The 22,378-nt window shown below is 34.6% G+C and overlaps 1 protein-coding gene across 6 annotated transcripts in view; it reads left to right on the top strand.

The window, feature by feature from the left end:
- The window catches only part of PHF3 (PHD finger protein 3), an 86,721-nt gene that overhangs the window by 41,230 nt on the left and 23,113 nt on the right, over positions 1–22,378 (top strand). For 5 of the 6 annotated variants that reach the window (XM_004775653.3, XM_013047385.2, XM_013047384.2 and 2 more), the window contains 3 exons: positions 3,262–3,423; positions 8,638–10,417; positions 16,137–16,446. In XM_004775653.3, the coding sequence (XP_004775710.1) occupies positions 3,262–3,423; positions 8,638–10,417; positions 16,137–16,446 (2,252 nt within the window). Of the gene's footprint in view, positions 1–2,230; positions 2,342–3,261; positions 3,424–8,637; positions 10,418–16,136; positions 16,447–22,378 lie in introns of those variants that run through there. The other variant, XM_004775655.3, reaches the window with a different exon arrangement.

Genomic DNA, 22,378 nt, shown 5'->3' with positions numbered 1-22,378 from the left:
TAGAGTGAGGCATAAATCGGTAGGTGAAAAGTCAGAGAAGTTGGCTGGGGAAGATCTTAGGATCCTGTGGGCCCTGGCTAGGATTTTGGACATAAGTATTAAGTGCGGTAGTAGAGTTTGGAGGGTCTTGAACAGAAAAATGGTAACAAGATAGGACTTAATATTTTAGAAGGATCATAGTGTATGTGAGGTGTGTATGTGGGGTATGTCAGTAGAAGAACCTGGGACGCTATTATGGTATAGTTGAAATGATGGTAATTTATAGTAGAATGTTAGCTGTGAATATGGTAAATGGTCAGAAGTGATAGATTTTATATTTTTAAAGATTTATTTATTTTTATTTTTTTTTAAAAGATTTTATTTGTTTATTTGACAGAGAGAGAGAGAGAGCACAAGCAGGGGGAGCAGGAGAGGGAGACGCAGGACCCTGGGTTCATTGACCTGAGCTGAAGGCAGGTGCTTCATCAGCTGAGCCACCCAGGCACCCCAAGATTTATTTATTTTAGAGGATGGAGAGTTTGTGTGCATGAGCTGTGGGAGGGGGAAAGAGAATCCTCAAGCAGAGTCCAGTGCGGGGCTCCATCCCAGGACCCTGAGATCATGACTTGAGCCGAAATCAAGAGCTGGTCTGCTTAACTGACTGAGGCACCCAGGTACCCTGAGTGATTATGTTTTTCAATAGAACTAGCAGGATATGCTGATCACTTGGATGTGGTACATGAAGAGAGAGAAGCTAAGGATAGTTCTAGAGTTTTAGGTTTGAACAGGTGGGTGAATGGAGGTCCCATGACCAGGAATACCTTACGAGGGACAGTTTTATTGAGGAGGGATGGGTAGAAGCAGTGTTTATTTTCAGTATGTTAAGCTTGAAATACCTGTTAGACCTCGTGGAGATACCAAATTATATTCTTCCAAAGGTTAGATGTGAGCTTGGGCCTGGAGAAAATAATTTTGGGAGTTGTCCAAGTATGGGTGGTACTGGATGAGATCACTTAGTGGGGTTTGAGTGTAGATAAGAAAGAGATGGAAGGATTGAACCCTTAAGTCCTCCATTGTATAGACCTCTGCAAGAAAAGAAAGCTGTATCAAAGGATACTGAGAAGTAGCTGGAGAGAAGAAGATGTGTGATGTTCAAAAGCTAAGTGGGGAGAAAGGGATTCAGAAAGGAGAAATGGGTAAGCTATTTCAGAAGCTACTAGGACAGGGAGTAACCTAATAATTGACCTTTGGATTTGGCTTGCTAAATCCCATTGATTTTTGCTTTGCAGTGTAGCCCTAAAATCCAGACAATACCTTTTCACTTCCTGCCAACACTGTTGATCAGGCTTTAATTACCCTTCTTCTGGACTATTTTCCTCTTTTGAGTTTTTCCTTTCTCTCCTGATTACAATACAGAATACATGCTGATTGTAAAAAAAAAAAAGTTGGAAAACACAGAGACAGTATAACAATAATGTAGAAAACTTGAATTCCTTATCTACCTTACCACTAGAGATAATCACTGATAACACTCAGGTCCTTTTTTTCCCTGTCCATTTCTTTCTGTGCATATTTGTAGTACATACATTGTATATATGCTTTTATATAAAATTGGGATGAAAAGTAGTCTTAAATTTTACTTTTTTAAATGAATATTAAAATTTTTTTGAGAATGTGTGTGAATGTGTGACAGCATAAGTATTTCATCATGGCAAAATAGCCTTCTAATTGAACTTTCCACCCATTTTATATCTTAAGTGAGTCCTGATGAATTTTCCTTACATACATTCTTCTCTGAGCTTTTAGTGCGTAGGTTAGTGATTGAAGTATAGACTATTCTTGAGAGTAATACATGAATATAGCAGGAAATCTGGAAAACAGGAAACAAGTATATTATCTTTTATAGAATAGCTATTATAATTTTCATCTATTTCCTGCTAATCTTTTTTTCTGTTTTTCTAAATGTACATACACATGCATTTTGTTTTTTACTAACAGATCACAGTGTGTTTTCTGGCCAACTTTTTTCCATAATTTATTCTATTTATAATTTATTGGTCAAAGTATATAAGTAGTTTCATTATTCTGTTTGTTGTCAAAGTGCTCTTCAAAAAGATTGTACTATTTGAAAGTATATTTATAAAGAATTTTGTTCTCTTTAAATTTTAGGATAGACCACTATCTTGTTGAGCTCTTTTAATTGAAGTTCTTCTTGGATACAAAGATGAGGACTAGATAACTTCTTGAGGTTCCTTCTAACCCCTAGGATGAAGATAATAACTAACATTTGTATAGTGCTCTAAAGTTTACAAAGTGAGTTCTCATACATCATCTCACTTGATCCTCACAACAGCTCTGTGAGGTAGGTAGGACAGGTATTGTTATTCTCATTTTAGAGGTAAACTGAAAGAGAGGTTAAGTGACTTGGTCAAGTTTTATTTAAGTGTTTTAGCTGGGATTTGAATCCAGGCCTTCTGATCTAAATAATCAGAATCTCTTTACAAGATTTCCTACAGCTGCACATTTAGAATTGCTGTATGTCAGCTAGTTAAGTAAAATAAATTATTTATATACAGAAATAAACCCAATGACAGTATAAATACGATATTTATATTTTCTTCAACATCCCCCAATCCTTTTCCATATCTCCCCCTCCCCATTAAATGAAATGCTCTCTCTTTTGACTAGAAGGTCATTTAATTATATAGCTATACACCTACCATTTTACCTGGCATTTGGGAGAGGGGGAAGTTAAACAGTTTTCATTTCTCTCTGTGTATATTTTTTTTTTTGCTATTGCTTAAAGGTGTACCTGTATTGCTTTCTATACATGTAGTGTAAAGTCTTTTAAGTAATAGAATTATACTTCGAACTGGAATCTTTTGGGTCTAGCATGTACTTAGAATCACAAGTTTTTCCGGGTATTAAAATTTTATACTACTTTAACTAAAATTGGGATAATTGAGTATTTCAGGTATAGTTGCTTACAGTGTTCACAGAGGTTCATTGAATAATAAGTGAGAATGACAGTGGAGGTCAAATCAAGAACAATTATAGCTAATCTACTCTGACTAGTTACCTCATAAGGTAAAAGTTTGTAAATCTGAATTGGGAGCTTGGTAGTGGCAGTATCACATAATAGAAATAGACCTAGATTTTCAAGACTGTGTAGTATTAGTATTGCATTAAAATGTCTCACAGTGTTTTCTGTACCTGCCTTTAAATACTTAAGATATTTAGTATTTTTAAAAATTAATTTTCTTGTTTTTGTTTTTTCTCTAGTTGTTGGTCTTGACGATATTATGGATGAAGGAGTTGTTAAAGAAAGTGGCAATGATACCATTGATGAAGAAGAACTGATTTTACCCAACAGGAACTTGAGGGACAAAGTAGAAGAAAATTCAGTGAGATCACCAAGAAAATCACCTCGTTTAATGGCACAAGGTAATCTTCCAGAGAGGTTGAGCTAGAAAATCTAGCTAGGAATAGATGTGATAGTTTGTAAACTCACTAAGCAGAGACTGTATTTTCATCATGTTTGCTAATCTGAGTATTTTGATAATAATGAATTTTGAGACTATATCAATTTGTTGGTGTAATCTTTAAAAATTTTTATTGAAACTATATATTTATAAAATTTGAAGGATTGACTGATTCTGTAAGTTTGTAATGCCTATTTTCTTTTTCATAGAGGAAATCATTAATAGCTTTCTCAGCTGGTTTTACTGAGTTTTTGGTATTTACTTCCATGTTTCTGAGTAACATATATATATATTTGCTACTTTTTGATTATTCAGATGTGTAGGTATTTATTGATTTCCCACTCCAGGTCTGAGTTTAGTGTTTGTCTTCTTGTCCTCATCTCACAAAAGTATATTTTCTCATCTTCTTAAAAGTAATTTTGTTAGGTCAGTAGTAATTGTTTGTTATTGTACTATATGTGCTGTTAGAGATGATTGATTTTAGTAAACTAAGGTTACTTTTTTCCTATACAACTTTTTGTCTTTCTGTTTTAGTAATTGTTTTGTTGTTTATTTGCTTACGGTTTTGTACATTTGTACACACAGGTTTCTTTGTACATATCAGTAATAACATCTCAACTACTCTACTGGTTGTCTAAATCTTTCCTAAAAATACGTGTGCATATTGAAGAAGTCCCTTGGAGCTTTCTGATCTACTTCTATGTGTAATAGTTGTTGGCCTTGTATAAACCTGATGCATAGCTAGTATCTAGGGATCTCCCTTTATTATTCTTCTGATGATTCTCTTTGGTGGTGTAGCTCTTATTTTCTCTTTTGGCTTAGCTCCTTCATTTTGGTGACACTTCTTGTAGTTTGCTGTGAAAAAGGAACATGGAGATGTGTTATTTTAAAACTGTGTGTTTGTAAATATATTTAATCTGGCCTCACATTGGTATTATAGTCTGGTTGAACATAGAATTCAAGGTTAGACATAATTTTCTCTCAGAAACTTGATAGTGTTCCTCTGTTTTCTTCTAACTTCAGTATTGTTGAGAAGTTTATTCTGATTCCTTTTTTTCTTTTTTGATATGTTACTTTTTTTTTTTTTTAAAGATTTTATTTATTTATTTGACAGAGAGAGATCACAGTAGGCAGAGAGGCAGGCAGAGAGAGAGGAAGGGAAGCAGGCTCCTGCTGAGCAGAGAGCCTGATGCGGGACTCGATCTCAGGACCCTGAGATCATGACCTGAGCCGAAGGCAGCGGCTTAACCCACTGAGCCACCCAGGCGCCCTGATATGTTATTTTCTTCTGGAAGTTTGTGGAATCTTCCTCTTAAGCTTAAGTGTTTTGTATTTCTTTTCTTTTTTTTTCTTTTTAAGATTTTATTTATTTTATTTGACAGAGAGATCTCAAGTAGGCAGAGAGGCAGGCAGAGACAGAGGGGGAAGCAGGCTCCCTGCTGAGCAGAGAGCCCGATGCAGGGCTCCATCCCAGGACCCTGAGATCATGACCTGAGCCAAAGGCAGCAGCTTAATCCACTGAGCCACCCAGGCGCCCAGTGTTTTGTATTTCTGATAATGTATCTTGTTGTAAGTGTATTTTAAGTATTGAATTCTGGCTACTCCGTAGTTCCTGTTAGTCTGAAGAGTATTATTCAGCTCTGGGGAAATTTTTTGTTTTATCTCATTGGTAATTCCTCTCTTTATTTTCTCAGCTCTTGATTTCTGGAACTCATTATTCAAGTGTTAGGTAGGAAGGACTGGCCTTTACATTTTCTTTATGTTGTCTACTTTGTACCTCTGTATCTTTTTCTCTACGTGGTGAAATTTTTTCATGTTTATCCTCCAACTTTTCCCATCAAATTTTACATTTCTAATTTCTGAATATTCTTTTTTGTTTGTTTGTTTTGGGAGTAGTACTTTTTGTAGTACTGTGGGCTTGTTTCATGGATACAATATCTTCTGTCTTTCACAAGGTACTTAACATTTTAAAAAGTGTTTTAAAAATGTTTTTTTTTTTATTCACATAGTTATAGTTTCTTTTTTCTCCATGTTGTTTGCCTGTCTGTCTCTCTTGCTTTCTCCTTCCTCATTTTTCCTGCTGGAGACTTTTCTAAAATGATTGTTTGCTCATGTTTAAGAGTAGGAACTAAAACTGTATGAAACTAAAAGGTTAGCACTTGAAAGAGTGGGTGGATTGGATTTTGTCTACTGTGAGCTTCACTGTATGGTTCTCTGTTCATGCAGGGTTTTTTGTTTGTTTTTGTTTGTTTGTTTGTCGAGGAATCCCTGATGTCAGAATTGAGGTTATTTATGCCTTTAGGCTCATTAAATTGGTAGCATGTTATGGGAACCTTTCAGGGAAGCGGACAGGGTGTCTCAGCTTTCAGTATGTAAATTCATTTAATGTCACAAATTTCACGGTACTTTACTGCCACATTTTTCTGTGCCTGATGTTCCCTAATCTAGAAACCATGTTTTATACTCTTCCAGAGACCAAGCTTCCAGTCTCAGATTAGGACCAGGAAAAGGCAGTTACCTTACAGATGGAGTGGGGGAGAGGGAGCTAGAGATCTAAAAATAGCTTTCATCTCATCTTCATTTTAACTGTCTCCCTTCATCCACACTTTAGAATCATCTGGGATTACCAGTTCCTAGCCCTTTTGAAGTATTAATTGTACTAATTGGCAAGAACCAATACTGCCGTCTTAGAGTTTATCTTTTTTGGGTCTCCTATACCATTTACTTCTTGAGCATCTCTTGTTTGACTTCCAGAATTGTCACTGTTTTCTCCTGTTCTTCCTTTCATTCAATTTATTATTTATTTATTTTTAATTTTATTTTTATAAAACATTTTATTTATTTATTTGATAGAGCAAGGGAGCGAGCATAAGTAGGCAGAGTAGCAGGCAAAGGGAGAGGAGAAGCAGGGTCCCCACTGAGCAGAGAGCCCCATGCAGGGCTTGATCCCAGGAATCTGAGATCATGACCTGAGCTGAAGGCAGACACTCAACAGACTGAGCCATCCAGGTGTCCCTCTTCCTTTCATTTTAGATTTATGCCTTTTGTATAGCTTTAGTGTGGGATTTTCAGAAGTGGATTAAGTTAGATGCATGTATTTACTTTATTATCTTTTCCTCAATTTATATGTGTTTGTGTGTGTGTATGTGTGTGTGTGTGTATACATATATATATATGTGTATAGATATATATATATATGTGTGTGCATATATATATATATATATATATATATATATATGAAGATTTTATTTAGAGTGAGTGCAGTGTCACGGAGGGGGCAGGAAGAGGGAGGGGGAAAGAATCTCAAGCAGACTCTGAGTGTGGTGCCTGATATGGGGCTTGATCTCAGGACCCTCACATTATGACTTGAGCTGAAACCAAGAGTAGATGCTGAACCAGGTGAGACACCCAGTCTCCCTCCTGTCAGTTTATGTTTTTTTATCAGGTTTTAAAATCTGTTATTTGATAATACTTGTGACTTTGAGTAATGAAAATAATAGGATGAACATTATGGACGTTTGGCCTGTTCAGCCAGGATTCATATTCATTTATATTTAGAGGAAGAAAAACAACTTGATCTTTGGCTCAATAATCAGTTACTATTGGAAAACTTTTTTTGTCATCTTAATTGCTTTTATAGTTGAATATGCTGTTCATTTTTTATTTTTATCAATGCCTGGGTAATGGGTGTTAAAAGTTCATTTATTTTATTTCAAGGCAGAAAAAGAGCTGTAAATTATTTCAGGCTGTCTTTAAAACTTAAAATATATAAAAATATCATTAAAGTATATAAAAATTTTCAGATACTGATAATGAACCATTACATTTTTAGTTATTTTAAAATGTCATATATCTGAACATGTGATAGTTAATAATCCACACTTAGTATTAATTTTAAAAAATTGTTGGGTGCTTATTTAATGATGAAATACTGTGTCATGTTCTGGGGGAATTAGAAAGGATCTCTTAAGACTAGGTTGATTGAATAATTTTTTTTTCAAACTGGGACACTTGAGAGTAAAAGAGTGCTATTAATAATCACATCAAGACTGTATGTGTCACCCAGGACTATTACAGACAAATGAAGGCACATGATCCAAACTCCTTAAGAGTTTCATGGTATATGACAAATAAGGAACTGTTTCAAGTATTGGTTCATAGTAAGGTTTTGCATTGAAGGGAAGGAGGCTTTTTTTTTTTTTTTTAATAATTGATAGTATTCAGTTTTTATGTAAGTTTATTTGGAGGCATTGGATGTGCGTAGGCTTGGAAATAGCTTATTTTGTATTTCAGTTTGTGGGTTTTTCTAATTAATCTCCTTTAGTTCTCTTTCCTTCTGGTTTCTTTTCACTCCATACTTTGTCCTTCTGGAGGGTGTATCCAGATAGGGAAAAGAGGAAAAGTTTGTACTCTTTGTTAGGAATATTGTTAAAGGTGGGAAGCTTTACTAAATTATTTCAATATTTTTGCCATTTTCTTTCATGATATATTTTCTTGGCTTAAATTTCTTTTACTGTATTTTCTCTTTATCTGTGTTTAGTACTCTAGCATGTGCTTCATTTCTTAGGAATAGCTTGTATGCTAAAATGGTGATACAAGTGAAGGACATTCATAAAAGGGAGTTAGAGTTCGTATGAGGTGTTTTTCAAACTCACACAGATTCTGTTTGTCATAGGCGGTCTAGTTTATATTTTGCTGAAACCTGAACTTAATTGGTATTATCTATTTAAAGATATTTAATGTAAAAAAAAAAGACATTTGGTGATTAAAACTGTATGAGAGTCTTGCTTTATGATGGGCATTAATGTGAAGGAAGCTCATTTTACTTATTTTACTCCCAGCTTACTTACTATAGAAAAGAAACTTGATGCAAACATTCTTGTTTTGTAGTAAAGTATATCAGTCTGAATTCTGTAGTTTTTTTCTCCTGCCAGAATTTATAGAACTTTGATAAATCTAAAACCTAACATGGGTATATATGTGTATATATGCATATATACGTGTATGTATGTGTGTGTATATATATATATATATATGATCATTATCATGAGTAACTGTTCAGTACATTTTCATTGAAATCAGCAAACCTATAACTCAGTTAAGTAATATATTCTAAATTGTATTAAAATAAAAACAATGGCAAAATAGCTAAGTTTTTTTTTTTTCCTTCTGATAGAACAAGTAAGAAGTTTGCGACAAAGCACTATTGCCAAGCGTTCAAATGCAGCACCTTTAAATAGCACAAAAAAGGCATCTGGGAAGACTGTATCTGCCCCTAAAGCAGGAGTGAAACATCCAGAAAAGTGTCAGATTAAAGAAGTTTCTGTGTCACCGAAACCTGAGTACCATAAAGAGAGTAGAAGGAGCAGCCGACATAGTGGACAAATTGAAGTGGTACCAGAAGTATCAGTGTCTTCAAGTCATTCTTCAGTGTCATCTTGTCTTGAAATGAAGGATGAAGCTGGATTAGATTCTAAGCAGAAGTGTAATAATCAGGGAGAAGCGGATGTGCCATCTCATGAATTAAATTGTTCACTCCTTTCAGAGACTTGTGTTAGTATTGAGGAAAAGAAAAATGAAGCTCTGATGGAATGTAAAGTCGAGACTGTTAGTAGCCCACAGTTTAAGTTTTCAGAAAAAGAACAGAATGATTCTGTTGCAGATAAAACAGATGGCACTGTTGTTGAAGAAGCGAGGGAAAAGGGGAAAGTTGAACAAGAATCAAATGAGGCAATAAAATTATCCCATGAAGATGACCAAATTACTGAGGAAGCTGCATCTTCTGCCTCTCTCTCTGATGCTGCTGCTTGTACAAATCCAAATAAGACTGAAAAGAACCTTGTAGGTTTGTCTTGTTCTGTGGATGAAGTAAATGAATGTAATTTGGAATTGAAGAATACCATGGAAGTTGCTGATAAAGCTAAGAACTCCCTTCAAAGAAATGAAATAGAACCATTGGGTTATTGTAAAGACAGAGAATCTAATGATAAGCAGTTGCAGAGCACAGAATTAAATAACTCAAACTTAGAGATGGTTGATACTAATGCTTTTGAACCAGAAAGTAATATTTTAGAAAATGCTATTTGTGATGCACCTGACCAAAATTCAGAACAGTTGAATATTGTTGAAAGTATTAAACTGGAGTCTCATGAAATAGCAAACCTTCAGGATGCCAGAAATAGCCAGTTAAGTAGTGTTTCTTGCTTAGAGTCAAAAACCATAAAGTCCAAACAAACAAAACCTATAATTCATTCTAAGCAAAACATAACCGCAGATACTCTGAAAAAAGTTGTTGTAGCAAAACATGAATTAATGCATAACAAAACTAAAGTTAATGTCAAAAGTGTGAAACGAAATGTTGATGAACCAGAATCTCAGCAAAATTTTCATAGGCCAGTCAAAGTGAGAAAAAAACAAGTTGAGAAGGATTCAAAAATTCAGAGTTGCAATTCTGGTGTTAAATCTGTGAAAAATCAAGCTCATTTTATATTGAAAAAAACATCACAGGATCAAAATTTGGTACAGGTTTCCAAACCCTTAACTCATTCTTTGAGTGATAAGCCTTATGGTCACCCTGGTTGTTCTAAAGAACCCCATCATCCAGCACAAACTGGACATTCATTACATTCCAGCCAGAAACAATGCCATAAGCCCCAGCAGCTGGCTGCACCAGTGAAAACCAATAGTCATGTGAAGGAAGAGCTTGACCATACAGGTGGTGTAGAGCATTTAAAGGAGGAGGATAAACTGAAGCTAAAAAAACCCGAGAAGAACCTACAACCCCGCCAAAGAAGAAGCAGCAAAAGTTTTTCTTTGGATGAGCCACCATTGTTCATTCCGGACAACATAGCTACTATAAAAAGAGAAGGCTCAGATCATAGCTCTTCATTTGAAAGCAAATATATGTGGACTCCCAGCAAGCAGTGTGGTTTTTGCAAAAAACCACATGGCAACAGGTGTGTGTGTTTGTGTGTGTGTGTGCGTGTGTGTGTGATGTGCATTAAAGAGAAATTGATTTTTGGGGTGGGGTTATGTGAGAACTTTTTTTAATAAAAAACTTACTTAAAGACTTTTGCAGAAACAAAAACACCCCTCATCAGTCCTGGATAAATTGATAGAAAGATGGAGCCACTGAATTTATAAATATGTTATCTCAGAACATGTAAAGAAGCATATGGGTGGTATATATTGATGTGTTTCGTCATTGTAACCAGTTAGAGAGTGTGATTTAGTTAGAGCATCTGAAAGAGAAAAAAAGCTTGCTGCTAATCAGGAAATTATTTTGGGTCTGTAAGTTATATATTATTTTATTTGGCTTGAAGAGCTAGTAATAAAGTGTAAAGGGCACAATGGAAATTCTATTTTTCTTTCAAAGATTTAAAGAAAAATTTTTTCTTTTTTGAATTGAAGCACACTTACCATGACTTGATACCATCACTTCATAATTACCAAACAACCTTGGAATGAAGTTTGGTAGCAAAAAACGACTTAAATTATCCAAGTGAATTGTGTATGTAACACAGAATAGAAAACCTGTGTTTCTTTTTTGAATGTTTTAGTGATTGAAATGATTTCTTATGAATTCTAATCTTTTAAATGATTTTAGGATTCAGTGTTTTATAGCTTTTTGACACTTCCTGGCCCTCCCCCACTTTTTTTTTTTTTTTTTTTTATTTGCTAACTTTTTAAGAAAAGGAAAAGAGGAGATGAAGTGGATTTTGCAGCTATAAGATTGTCCTGTTCAAGTGTTGAGATTGCTGTTGGAACTTCTATCAACATTGACATGATAAAAGAACATTATAGCTTACACATTGTAATATTATCCTTACTCATGCAAGTAAATATTAGGATGACTTCCCAGTACTGTCAGATTACATAAAAATGTGGAACTTTTTAGGTAGGGACAATTTAGTAAAATATGTTGTGTAATTACTTGGTGTGGGAGCTGGTTGGGGAGAGTGGGTGGAAGTTCGTGGGGCTGTTCTATAAAAAAGTAAGTTTTATGTCAATTTTTCTGTCATAACAAAATTTTATGTCTTCTTTTATGATTCAGTCCATGTCCTATTTTTAGTCAGTTGTTACTCTTTATAACAAGATATTCCAGTTTTAAATGTATTTATTTGAATATAGTGCTACAAATGTCCTCACATATGTGCTCTTTTAAGGTTTTGTTGTTGTCTTTAAACAACTTACACAGTTAAAGTGGGCCTGCTAAATTTTCAAAATTAAGGGCTGGGTGGTGCTTCTGAGTGTTCTTTTAAGCCAACACTTTTTTTCTGCCAGAATCTTCTTAAAAATCATTACACTGACATAGGTCAGAGTAATGGAATAGGAAGCTTAACTTGAACGAGTTTCTGAAATGAAACTTAAGCCCAGAATTGGAAGTCATGTTAGGTATGTTTCCATGTAGTTTTGTTGCAGCTAAGCTGCTCTTCTTATGGCCCAGTCTGTAGGAGTTTGCCCAGGCTTTTTGACCATGGCTCACTTTACCAACATCATTTACTTTCCTAAAATAAATTTTAAGTCCCATTGTGGTTCCCCTCGCCCCCTAATGCCACCTTTTGTATCTGCTTTATAAAACCTAGAGTTCTTTGCCTTGTTGTGGAAAATGACTTAGACTATTATATATGTAGGTATTTTGAGTTTACCCAATGTAATTAACATGAGTAATACATAATGATATTGGAAACAATCAATTTGGGAAGTAAAGTAACATTTCACATTACTTCGTTTTGTAAATAAAAAAGCCCAAGTATTGATTGTTTTTTTTCTTTACATATTAACTAGCCTTCACTACTTTTTTGATGTGCTTGTATACATTGAGCTTACTCAGAAAACTTCCTCAGTACCTGTTATACTGCATGTAATTTTCCTATTTTAATCCATGTGTAAGGTTATGAATTTATTAGGAAGGATATATCTAGAAATCATTTTCATTCATGTCATGCACTAGCCATATGGAAAGCTATTTGTTAGTATCACATTTTCTAGCACTTGTGACAGCTTTGCTTGTGTAAGGACTAACTTCATAACTTCAGCATTTTACATATATTACAACTGAAGTTAGCTTCCTGTCTGTGCTTCCAGCTGGAAATTACATTTTTAAATACAGATTTGTTCATATACAGATTTGTTCATGGCATCCCCAAATGTAATAAATATTTGACCATAAGAAACTTCTATACATATCCTAAGGACAGTAGGTGTGGATTCTAACAATATACACATCAAGCTTTTGTTTGTGCTTCCATCAATTTCTTCATTCAGCCTTGTAACAAAAATATATACATTATTTTAAAAAATGGACTACTTAATACTCATTTTTATAAAATGATTTTTGGAGTTATATTTACAGAAGCCACTTGGCATTTTGGAAGGAAAAAGTGTGAGTCTTTTCATATTGCCTATCTTGCAGTTTTCTAGTATTTCCCTACCTCTCCAGAAGGTGTTTATATTTTTAGTTTGTACTGCAGTTTCTGGCCCCAGCTGTAGATGATAGTATATTGGATGAAATTTGAAAACAAAATCTCCATAGCAGGACGGATTCATAGCTTTATACTCAAATAAGACATCTTTTTCTGAGAAGAAATTTTCTTCCAGAATAAAAGATTAGTGTTTTTCCTCAAGATTTTAAGAGTTTGACACGGAAGTATTTTGTCTGCAGATTAGATTGTTAGTGATAAAAACAGTGATTTAATGTTTATGTGGAAAAGATCATTTTAGAAGAGTGATACACATTCACAGTAATATGGTATAAGTTGTCACACACTTAACAAGAATTGAACACCCATCTTGTAACAGGTCCATTGTTAGTAATTATAACATAAATATGCTAAGAAAAGGCGTTCTCAAATGTTGCTTGCCTTTGTGATTTACTTTGAAGAAACTTGAAAGTTTTCTAAGAATATATTTTAAAAGGCTTCTACCAAAAAGATTAGAATTTTATTTTTTGTCTTACAACTCTAATTTAGTTTCTTTTAAATTTTGTGCATGAACATTTAACAGTAAAAGAATACAACAAATATTTCGAACTCTTCTATTTAACTGATTCATGAGTGTCTGGTTTACTTAACTGATCCAGTGGTAAACTCCTTTTTTTTTTTTTTTTTTTTTAGTGAAATATTTAACATCCAGGTTATAGTCTTTTCTGTAAGTAATTTTGCCTATTAGTAATCAGAAATTCAAGGCCACAGCAGAAAAGGGGGAATAATTCTGTTAGCTGTATGATTGATACTGCTATCCCCCCCGACATTTTTAAACCATGAGGAATAATACAAAAAGGGAAGAAAATAATACTCTCTTTTTGTGATAGGCCTTCCCCCCCATATGGTTCATAAAATTTGTAGTACTTCTAACTTTCAGACCTAAAAATGATTTATATTTACATTTGTGCAAAGTCAGTTTGATTTTCTTTTCTTTTTTTTTTTTTAAAGATTTTATTTGTTGATTTGACAGAGATCACAAGCAGACAGAGAGGCAGGCAGAGAGAGAGAGAGGGGGAAGCAGGCTCCCTGCTGAGCAGAGAGCCTGATGCGGGACTCGATCCCAGGACCCTGAGATCATGACCTGAGCCGAAGGCAGTGGCTCAACCCACTGAGCCATGATTTTCAAGTGAATTAGTTCTGTTTTTCCCTAGGACATGTGAAAATTATTTTTGTCAATGATTTTTCAGAATTTTATTTAACTGCAATATCTTTTATATAAAATCCTAAACTATTAAAATATCTCTGTAGATGGCATTTAGACATTTGCTTTTCAGAATGTCAAGTTTTAGGAGACATTTCCAAAGTAAGCTTAAAATGAAGCATGATGAAATATTATTTAGGTTTGTCATCATAAAACAACTCTTCCCTGGTTAAATAAGAATTTGAAATATTTAAATATGTGCTTTATAATTTGATGCTTAGGGTTGAATATGGAGTAACAGCATAGCCATGGTCCTAGTGTGTAGGTTTTTAAGTAGTGTCTTGCTGAAACTGGTCTAGACTTTGATTTGAAGAAATCATAGCCCTGATGGTAGAAGTAAAGGGAAATGACTGCCAGCTTCCCTTCAGTATTTCAAAGACATTCATATTACCCGCTTTCAAGAAATAGTTCTTACAACTTTGCAACCTGAAATAGAGCAACTGTGCACTTGTGTTTTTCAAAATTATTTTGTTGGTTGGAAGATCTGTATCATTGAAACATGGACCCATCTAAATCTCCCCAAGCCTAGATAGACCATTCTAACTTGCAAACAAATACTACATTGTTTGAAAGTTTTCCTGCTGGATTATGAATCCAAAACATTGTGTTTTGCTTTGTTTTTACATAAGACAGGTTGTCTTGTTTCTGTTTTTTCCCCCATCAGTTTGGAGAAATGAAGACTGACTTGATAAAACTAGCATAGGCATTACTAATTAGGGTGAAGAATGGTAAATTATAAATGTGAAGTCAACCTTCCTCAATGGACAGCAATAGTTTGATATACAATAAAAAGACACAAGAGGAAGACAAAAAATGTGCTGCTGTTAAGGAATGAGTGCTGTGACTTTTTTTCGAGATTTGTAAGGATTGAAAGTGATTTTTATAACTTCAGCCTTAAAACCTCTGGTACAAGAGAGTTGGCCGTACCACTCATTGTATTACCTTAAAATGAGTTTTGGCATTGTTGATGCCACTCTTAACAAAATCAGCAGTAAGTCTTTAATTCATTAAAGAATATACGTAAATCTCTTATTTTAACCTTCCAAGCATAATTATGAATTACCCGAAGAAGAAAGAAAAAAGATATGATTAAGTGAGCTCTCTACCTAACAATGGGTTAAAACTAAAATAATGTCCCTCAAATTGTTGTTTGTACATCTGATTTACCATTTTATTCAAAAGTAATTCCAGATACTTTAAAGTTAGAGAAACAAGGTTTTTAGACTCCTAAATCTTGTATCCGTTGATTTTTTTCATTGTTAGTGAAGTTTTTTAGATAAAATTTAGTAAAGGAAAACTTTTATGAAGAGATCGGAAATTTAAAAAAATTCAGCCTGAATTATTAGGATCTTCATGTATAATCTTTATTCAGAGATACAATTTTATTATCTAAACCATGGTCAGTAGTACGGAAGTCTGCTCTCAAAAGCACATAAAGAGATTTTTCAGCATAATCACTGACATTCTGGCTCATGAGCTAGAATATTTTGAACTCAAAGAATAGTGACATAAAGTGGTTAATAAATAATCTAAGTCTCCATTTTGTTTTTGAGTTGCATTGTTGCTCTGATCTTTTGTTATTCAAAATTATTCATCAAATGAGCGATTCTGTTTTAGGTAGGAGTTTGGGTTTGTGGGGTAAATGTTACTGTAACTGACGGATTGTCTCTGATCAGATTATCACAGCTCTTAACCCACCTTCTCAGTGGAGAAATTTTATACTTTATTATTCTATGCAGTATGCTGACAAAGATCAGGTGCTCTTTATTTTACCTTTATGGTTTTTTGTATTTTCTCATTCATACTAGAGGGGATATATTTGACTTAAAATTTCTGTCTTCATAGAATATTCTTTGAAAACTTGGTCCATGTAAAACCAATAGGATGGGTAAAGACAGAAAACAAATATCAGAAAATGATTAAAAAGTTAATTTAGGCTCACTTTTAACATTTTTTTAAGTGTATTAAAGTTTTTTCCCTTCTTCCCAGGTTTATGGTTGGCTGTGGGAGATGTGATGACTGGTTTCATGGTGATTGTGTTGGTTTAAGTCTTTGTCAAGCACAACAAATGGGAGAAGAAGACAAAGAATACGTGTGTGTGAAATGTTGTGCTGAAGAAGATAAAAAGACTGAAATAATAGATTCAGATATTTTGGAAAACCAGGCTAAAGTTGAAGTCCACAGTGAAGATAGAACAATGGAATATGAAAAGCTTGGGTTATCAAAGCACACACCAGCAAATGATAAAACCAAATATATAGAGGATACAGTGAAGCACAAGGTCAAAATTTTAAAACGGGTAAGCTTATTAAAGCATTCTTTTTATTTAAGAACTTTGTATGGTCTGACAATTTGAAATTTCTCTTTGGGTTTCATTGTTCAAAGTGTACATTTCCAAATGTACTTTTCTGTAAAAAATGAATGGATTTTTAAAAAAATATTTTGGCAGTCTTGGTGAAATCAGGTAGTGAAATCTTCCAAAATATATGTATCTTATTTCTTACAGAATTTTATGCAGTTTCTAGTCTTTAGTTGGTAGTTGGATTTTCTTTGATAGGATGTATGTGTGATCTTGTGGTATTAAAGTAGTACTGAGCTGTTCATTGTGCTTGCTGATAAGGTGGTAAAACTTCAGTCCATAACTGTCTGCTAATTCATGAACCACATTTGACATTATTTTCAGGTAGAAGAGTTGTTTTGTATCTTTAAAGAAAAGTCGACTTAATTCTTTTTATTTTTGTCCAGTGTTTGCTTGGAACCTTCACTTCATACTTTTTCTCTTAAAAAAGTCGGTTTTCCCTTACCTTATATTTTTAACTAATTTCTAAATGTATTTTCTAAATAGAAATTTCAAGATATTTAGTGAGTTACAGGAGAGATGTATTCAGTGTTTTATCTGATTAAGTTTTAATAATTTTCATCATCTATTTTTTTTACCTATGATTTTTCTATTTTGTTGTTCTTATAATGGTAGGAAAGGGATAACAATGGCAACAAATATATGGGGATAGTCAAGTGTAATAATGCAAAAGACAATGAACTTGAGTTGGAGAAGAACCATGGAAATCTTTTAATCCAGCCATTGAGATTGAGGAACATAAGCATCTTTTCTCCGAAATCTTCATTATTTATAAACTCAGTTCTTTGACACACTCCTTATATTACAAATCTGGATTAAGTTACAGTGGCATTCAGCATTTTCTGGCTGCCCATACATTTTGAGAATCAGATTATGTCCTTCTGACATTTGCTTTTCCTTTTTTCTGTTGATTTGATTAGCACCAAAGTAATTGGTATAGAGCTGAGAGCTCCACTGAGAATAGCTTAAAACACATCTTTGGAAAACTTTGTTAATTATTAATGATTAATCATCAGTTTTGGATGTAATATCTTGGCCATTCAGAAATACAGCTCATTGTTTTGTCATTTAGCTAAGTTGTCTTTATCTTGTCTAAAAAGATATGAGACATGTGAAACATTAAGTGTTTTAAGAAACCACTATAAATGTATAGAAAAATGTATCAGAAAAGAAATTGAAGTAAGTCTGATTTTGTAAGTAAATGTACTTACAAAACCCAAGTGATTACTGCTTCCTTTTCTTTTTGATGGTGAACTGCTAAATCTTATTTGGTCTCTGCTGATACTAGGTTATGGAATCTGTTTTTTGTTTTATTTTTTATTTTTTTAAAGGTTTTATTTATTTATTTGACAGAGAAGCAGGGGGAGTAGGAGGAGAAGGGGGCTTCCCTCCAAGCAGGGAACTGGATATAGGGCTGGATTCCAGGATCATGACCTGAGCGAAAGGCAGACACTTAACTGACTGAGCCTCCCAGGTGCCTCTGGAATCTGCTTTTTAAATATTACTTCTTATTCCTAGATTTTATGTTGAACCATTTCTTAAGTTTCTGTTGTCTGCCAAACATGGTACCAGACTTGGGTATCTAGCACTGATTGAAATAGGTTTCTGTTCTTAAGTAAATCTAGTTGGAGAGATAGAAAATAAATAAATAAAAAATTAGAGGATTTGTAGTCTAGAGAAAATCAGTTTTTTCCTGTAAACTCTGTCTTCTTACAGCCTGTCAAAACCTATGATTAAATATCATAGTGTTCTTTTCCCTGTCATTCTTTCTTTTTTTAATTTTCATTTTTCTATTTAAATTCAATTAATATGTAATGTTTGTTTCAAAGGTAGGGGTCAACGATTCATTAGTCTTATATAATACCCAGTACTCATTACATCACATGCCCTGCTTAATGTCCATCACCCACTTACCCCATCCCTCCACCCCTTTCCCCCAAGCAGCCTTCAGTTTTTTCCCTATGATTAAGAGTCTCTTATGGTTTGTCTCCCTCTTTGGTTTCGTTTTGTTTTATTTTTTCTCTCTCTTCCCCAGTGATCCTCTGTTTTTCTTAAATTCCACATATGAGTGAGATCATATGATAATTGCCTTTTTTTTGATTGACTTATGTCATTTAGCGTAATACCCTCTACTTCCAACACATGGTTCAAATGGCAAGATTTCAGGTTTTTTTTTCATGGCTGAGTAGTGTGCCATTGTATGTATGTCCATATCTTCTTCATCCATTCATCTGTCGATGGACATCTTTCCATAATTTGGCTATTGTGGACGTTACTGCTATAAACATTGGGGTGCAGGTGCACCTTTGGATCACTACATTTGTGTCTTTGGGGTAAATCCCTAGTACTGCAATTGCTGGGTTATAGGGTAGCTCTATTTTCAAGTTTCTGAGGAATTTCCATACTGTTTTCCAGAGTGGCTGCACTAGTGTGCATTCCCACCAACATCCTAAGAGGGTTTCCCTTTCTCTTGATTCCTTGCCAACATCTTTCGTTTCCTGACTTGTTGATTGTAGCCATTCTGATTGATGTAAGGTGATATTCATTGTGGTTTTGATTTGTGTTTCCCTGATGATGAGTAGGTGGGCATTTTTTTCATGTCTGGCCATTTGTATGTCTTCTTTGGAGAAATGTCTGTTCATGTCTTCTGCCCATTTCTTGATTGGCTTATTCTTTGGGTGTTGAATTTGGTAAGTTCTTTATAGATTTTGGATACTAGCCCTTTATTTGGTATGTCATTTACAAATATCTTCTGCCGTTCTGTCAGTTGTCTTTCAGTTTTGTCGACTGTTTCTTTGCTGTGCAAAAGCTTTTTATCTTGATGAAGTCCCAATAGTTCATTTTTGCCCTTGCTTCCCTTGCCCTTGAAGAAATGTCTAGCTAGAAGTTGCTGTGGCGTGGGTCACAGAGTTTGGTGCCTATGTTCTCCTCTAGGATTTTGATACATTCCTGTCTCATAGGTCTTTCATCCATTTTGAGTCTGTGTGGTTTATGGTGTAAGGAAGTGGTCCAGTTTCATTCTTCTGTATGTGGCTGTCCAGTTTTCCCAAAACTGTTTGTTGAAGAGACTATTATCTTTTTTCCATTGGATCTTCTTTCCTGCTATATTAAAGATTAGTTGGCCAAAGGGTTGAGGGTCCATTTCTGGGTTGTTTTATTCTGTTCCATTGACCTCTGTGTCTGTTTTTGTGCCAGTATAATGCTGTCCTGAAGATTACAGCTTAGTAAAACAGCTTGAAGTCTGGGATTGTGATGCTACCAGCTTTGGTTTTCTTTTTAAGTATTCCTTTGGCTCTTTCAGGTCTAATCTGGTTCCATACAAGTCTTAGGATTGTTTGTTCCAGCTCTGTGAAAAAAGCTGATGGTATGTTAATGGGGATTGCATTGAATGTATAGATTGTTCTAGGTAGCATAGACATTTTATGTATGAAATGTTTCTCTGTTTCTTTGTGTCTTCTTCAATTTCTTCATGAGTGTTCTATAGTTTTTTGAGTACAGATACTTTGCCTCTTTGGTTAGGTTTACTCCTAGGTATCTTACGGTATTTGGTGCAGTTGTAAATGGGATCAACTCCTTAGTGTCTCTTTCTTCTGTCTCATTGCTAGTGTATAGAAATACAGTTAATTTCTTTGCATTGATTTTATGTGTATTGATCCTGCCACTTGAATTCCTTTATGAGTTCTAGCAATTTTGGGCTACAGTCCTTTGGGTTTTCCACATAGAGTATCATGTCATCTGCAAAGAGTGAGAGTTTGACGTACTCTGTGCTGATTCTGATGCCTTTTATTTCCTTTTATTGTCTGATTGCTGAAGCTAGGATTTCTAGTACTGTGTTGAAGAATAGTGGTCATTCATAGTGGGCATCCTTGTCATGTTCCTGACTTTAGGGGAAAAGCTTTCAGTTTTTCCCATTGATAATGTCATTCACTGTGGGCTTTCCATATGTGGCTTTTATGATATTGAGGTATGTTCCCTCTATCCCTACACTATGGAGAGTATTGATCAAGAAGGGATGCTGTACTTTTTCTGCACCTATTGAGAGGATCAAATGGTTCTTGTCCTTTATTTTATGAATGTCATGTATCATGTTGATTGATTTGTGGTTGTTGAGCCATCCTCCAAGCCCAGGAATAAATCCCATTATTCATGGTGAATAATCCTTTTAATCTACTGTTGGATCCTATTGGCTAGTATTTTGGTGAGAATTTTTGCATCCATGTTCATCAGGAATGTTGGTCTATAATTCTCCTTCTTGGTGGGGTCTTTGTCTGGTTTTAGGATCAAGGTAATGCTGGCCTCAGAGATGAGTTTGGAAGTTTTTGTTCCATTTCTGTTTTTTGAAACAACTTCAGAAGGGTAGGTATTACTACTTCTTTAAATGTTTGATAGAATTCCCCTGGGAAGCCATTAGGGCCTGGGCTCTTGTTTGGAGATTTTTGATTATTGCTTCAATTTCCTTGCTGGTTATGGGTCCGTTCAGGTTTTCTATATCTTCCTGGTTCAGTTTTGGTGGTTTAATCATCTCTAGGAATGCATACATTTCTTCCAGATTGCCTAATTTGGTGTCATATAGTTGTTTATACTGTGTTCTTACAGTTGTACTGAAGGGGAGATTGTGATTTTATTTGGGTCCTTTCTCTTTTCTTTTTGACAAGTCTGGCCAGGGTTTTATGGATTTTATTAATTCTTTCAAAGAACCAGCTCCTAGTTTCCTTGCTCTGTTTTGCTGTTCTTTTGGTTAGTATTTCATTGATTTCTGCTCTGATCTTTTTTATTTCTGTTCTTGCTGGATTAAGCTTTATTTGCTGTTCTTTCTCCCAACTCCTTTAGGTGTAAAGTTAGGTTGTATATTGGGGACCTTTCTTGTTTTTTGAGAAAGGCTTGTATTGCTATATACCTGCCTCTTAGGACCACCTTTGCTGTATCCAGAGGTTTTGAACAGTTATGTGTTCATTTTTTATTTGTTCTCATTGATTTTTAAAATTCTTCTTCAATTTCCTGGTTGATGCATTCATTCTTTAATAGTATGCTCTTTAACCTCTATATATTTGAGTTCTTTTCAAATTTCCTCTTTTGATTGAGTTTCAGTTTCAAAGCATTGTGGTCTGAAAATATGCAGGGAGTGATCCCAGTCTTTTGGTATCACTTGAGACCTGATTTGTGAACCAGTATGTAATTTGTTCTAGAGAATGTTCCATGTGCACTGGAAGGAATGTGTATTCTGTTGCTTTAGGATGGAATGCTCTGAATATATCTGTAAAATCTTATCTGGTCCAGTATGTCATTCAAAGCCCTTGTTCCTTGTTGATCTTCTGCTTAGATGACATGTCCATTGCAGTGAGTAGTAGGGTGTTAAAGTCCCGTGCTATTGTATTATCAATGTGTTTGCATTCCTAGAGGTAAAATACTAATTTAAATTTGTTAATAATTGGTTCTTATAATTTACTGCTCCCATGTTAGGGGCATAAATATTTACAGTTGTTAGATCTTGGTGGATAGACCCTTTAATTATGATATATTGTCCTTCCTCATTTTTTATTACAATCTTTGGTTTAAAATCTAATTTGATACAAAAATTACTACCCTAGCTTTCTTTTAATGTCCATTAGCGTCATAAATGGTTTTCTAACCCCTCACTTTCAATTTGGAGGTGTCTTTGGGTCTAAAATGCGCCTCTTGGAGGCAACATATTGGTGGATCTTGCTTTTTTTTTTTTTTTTAAGATTTTATTTATTTATTTGACAGAGAGAGAGAGACAAGTAGGCAGAGAGGCATGCAGAGGAAGAGAGAGGCAGGCTCCCTACTAAGCAGAGCTCAATATGGGGCTCAATCTAGGACCACAGGGTCATGACCTGAACTGAAGGTAGATGCT

Source organism: Mustela putorius, unplaced genomic scaffold (genome assembly GCF_011764305.1).
Source record: "Mustela putorius furo isolate JIRA1106 unplaced genomic scaffold, ASM1176430v1.1 tig00003969_pilon_pilon_pilon, whole genome shotgun sequence".
In the NCBI taxonomy this organism is placed as follows: domain Eukaryota; kingdom Metazoa; phylum Chordata; class Mammalia; order Carnivora; family Mustelidae; genus Mustela; species Mustela putorius.
The sequence above is the reverse complement of the archived record's forward strand: the minus strand, read 5'-3'. Positions and strand labels throughout refer to the sequence as shown.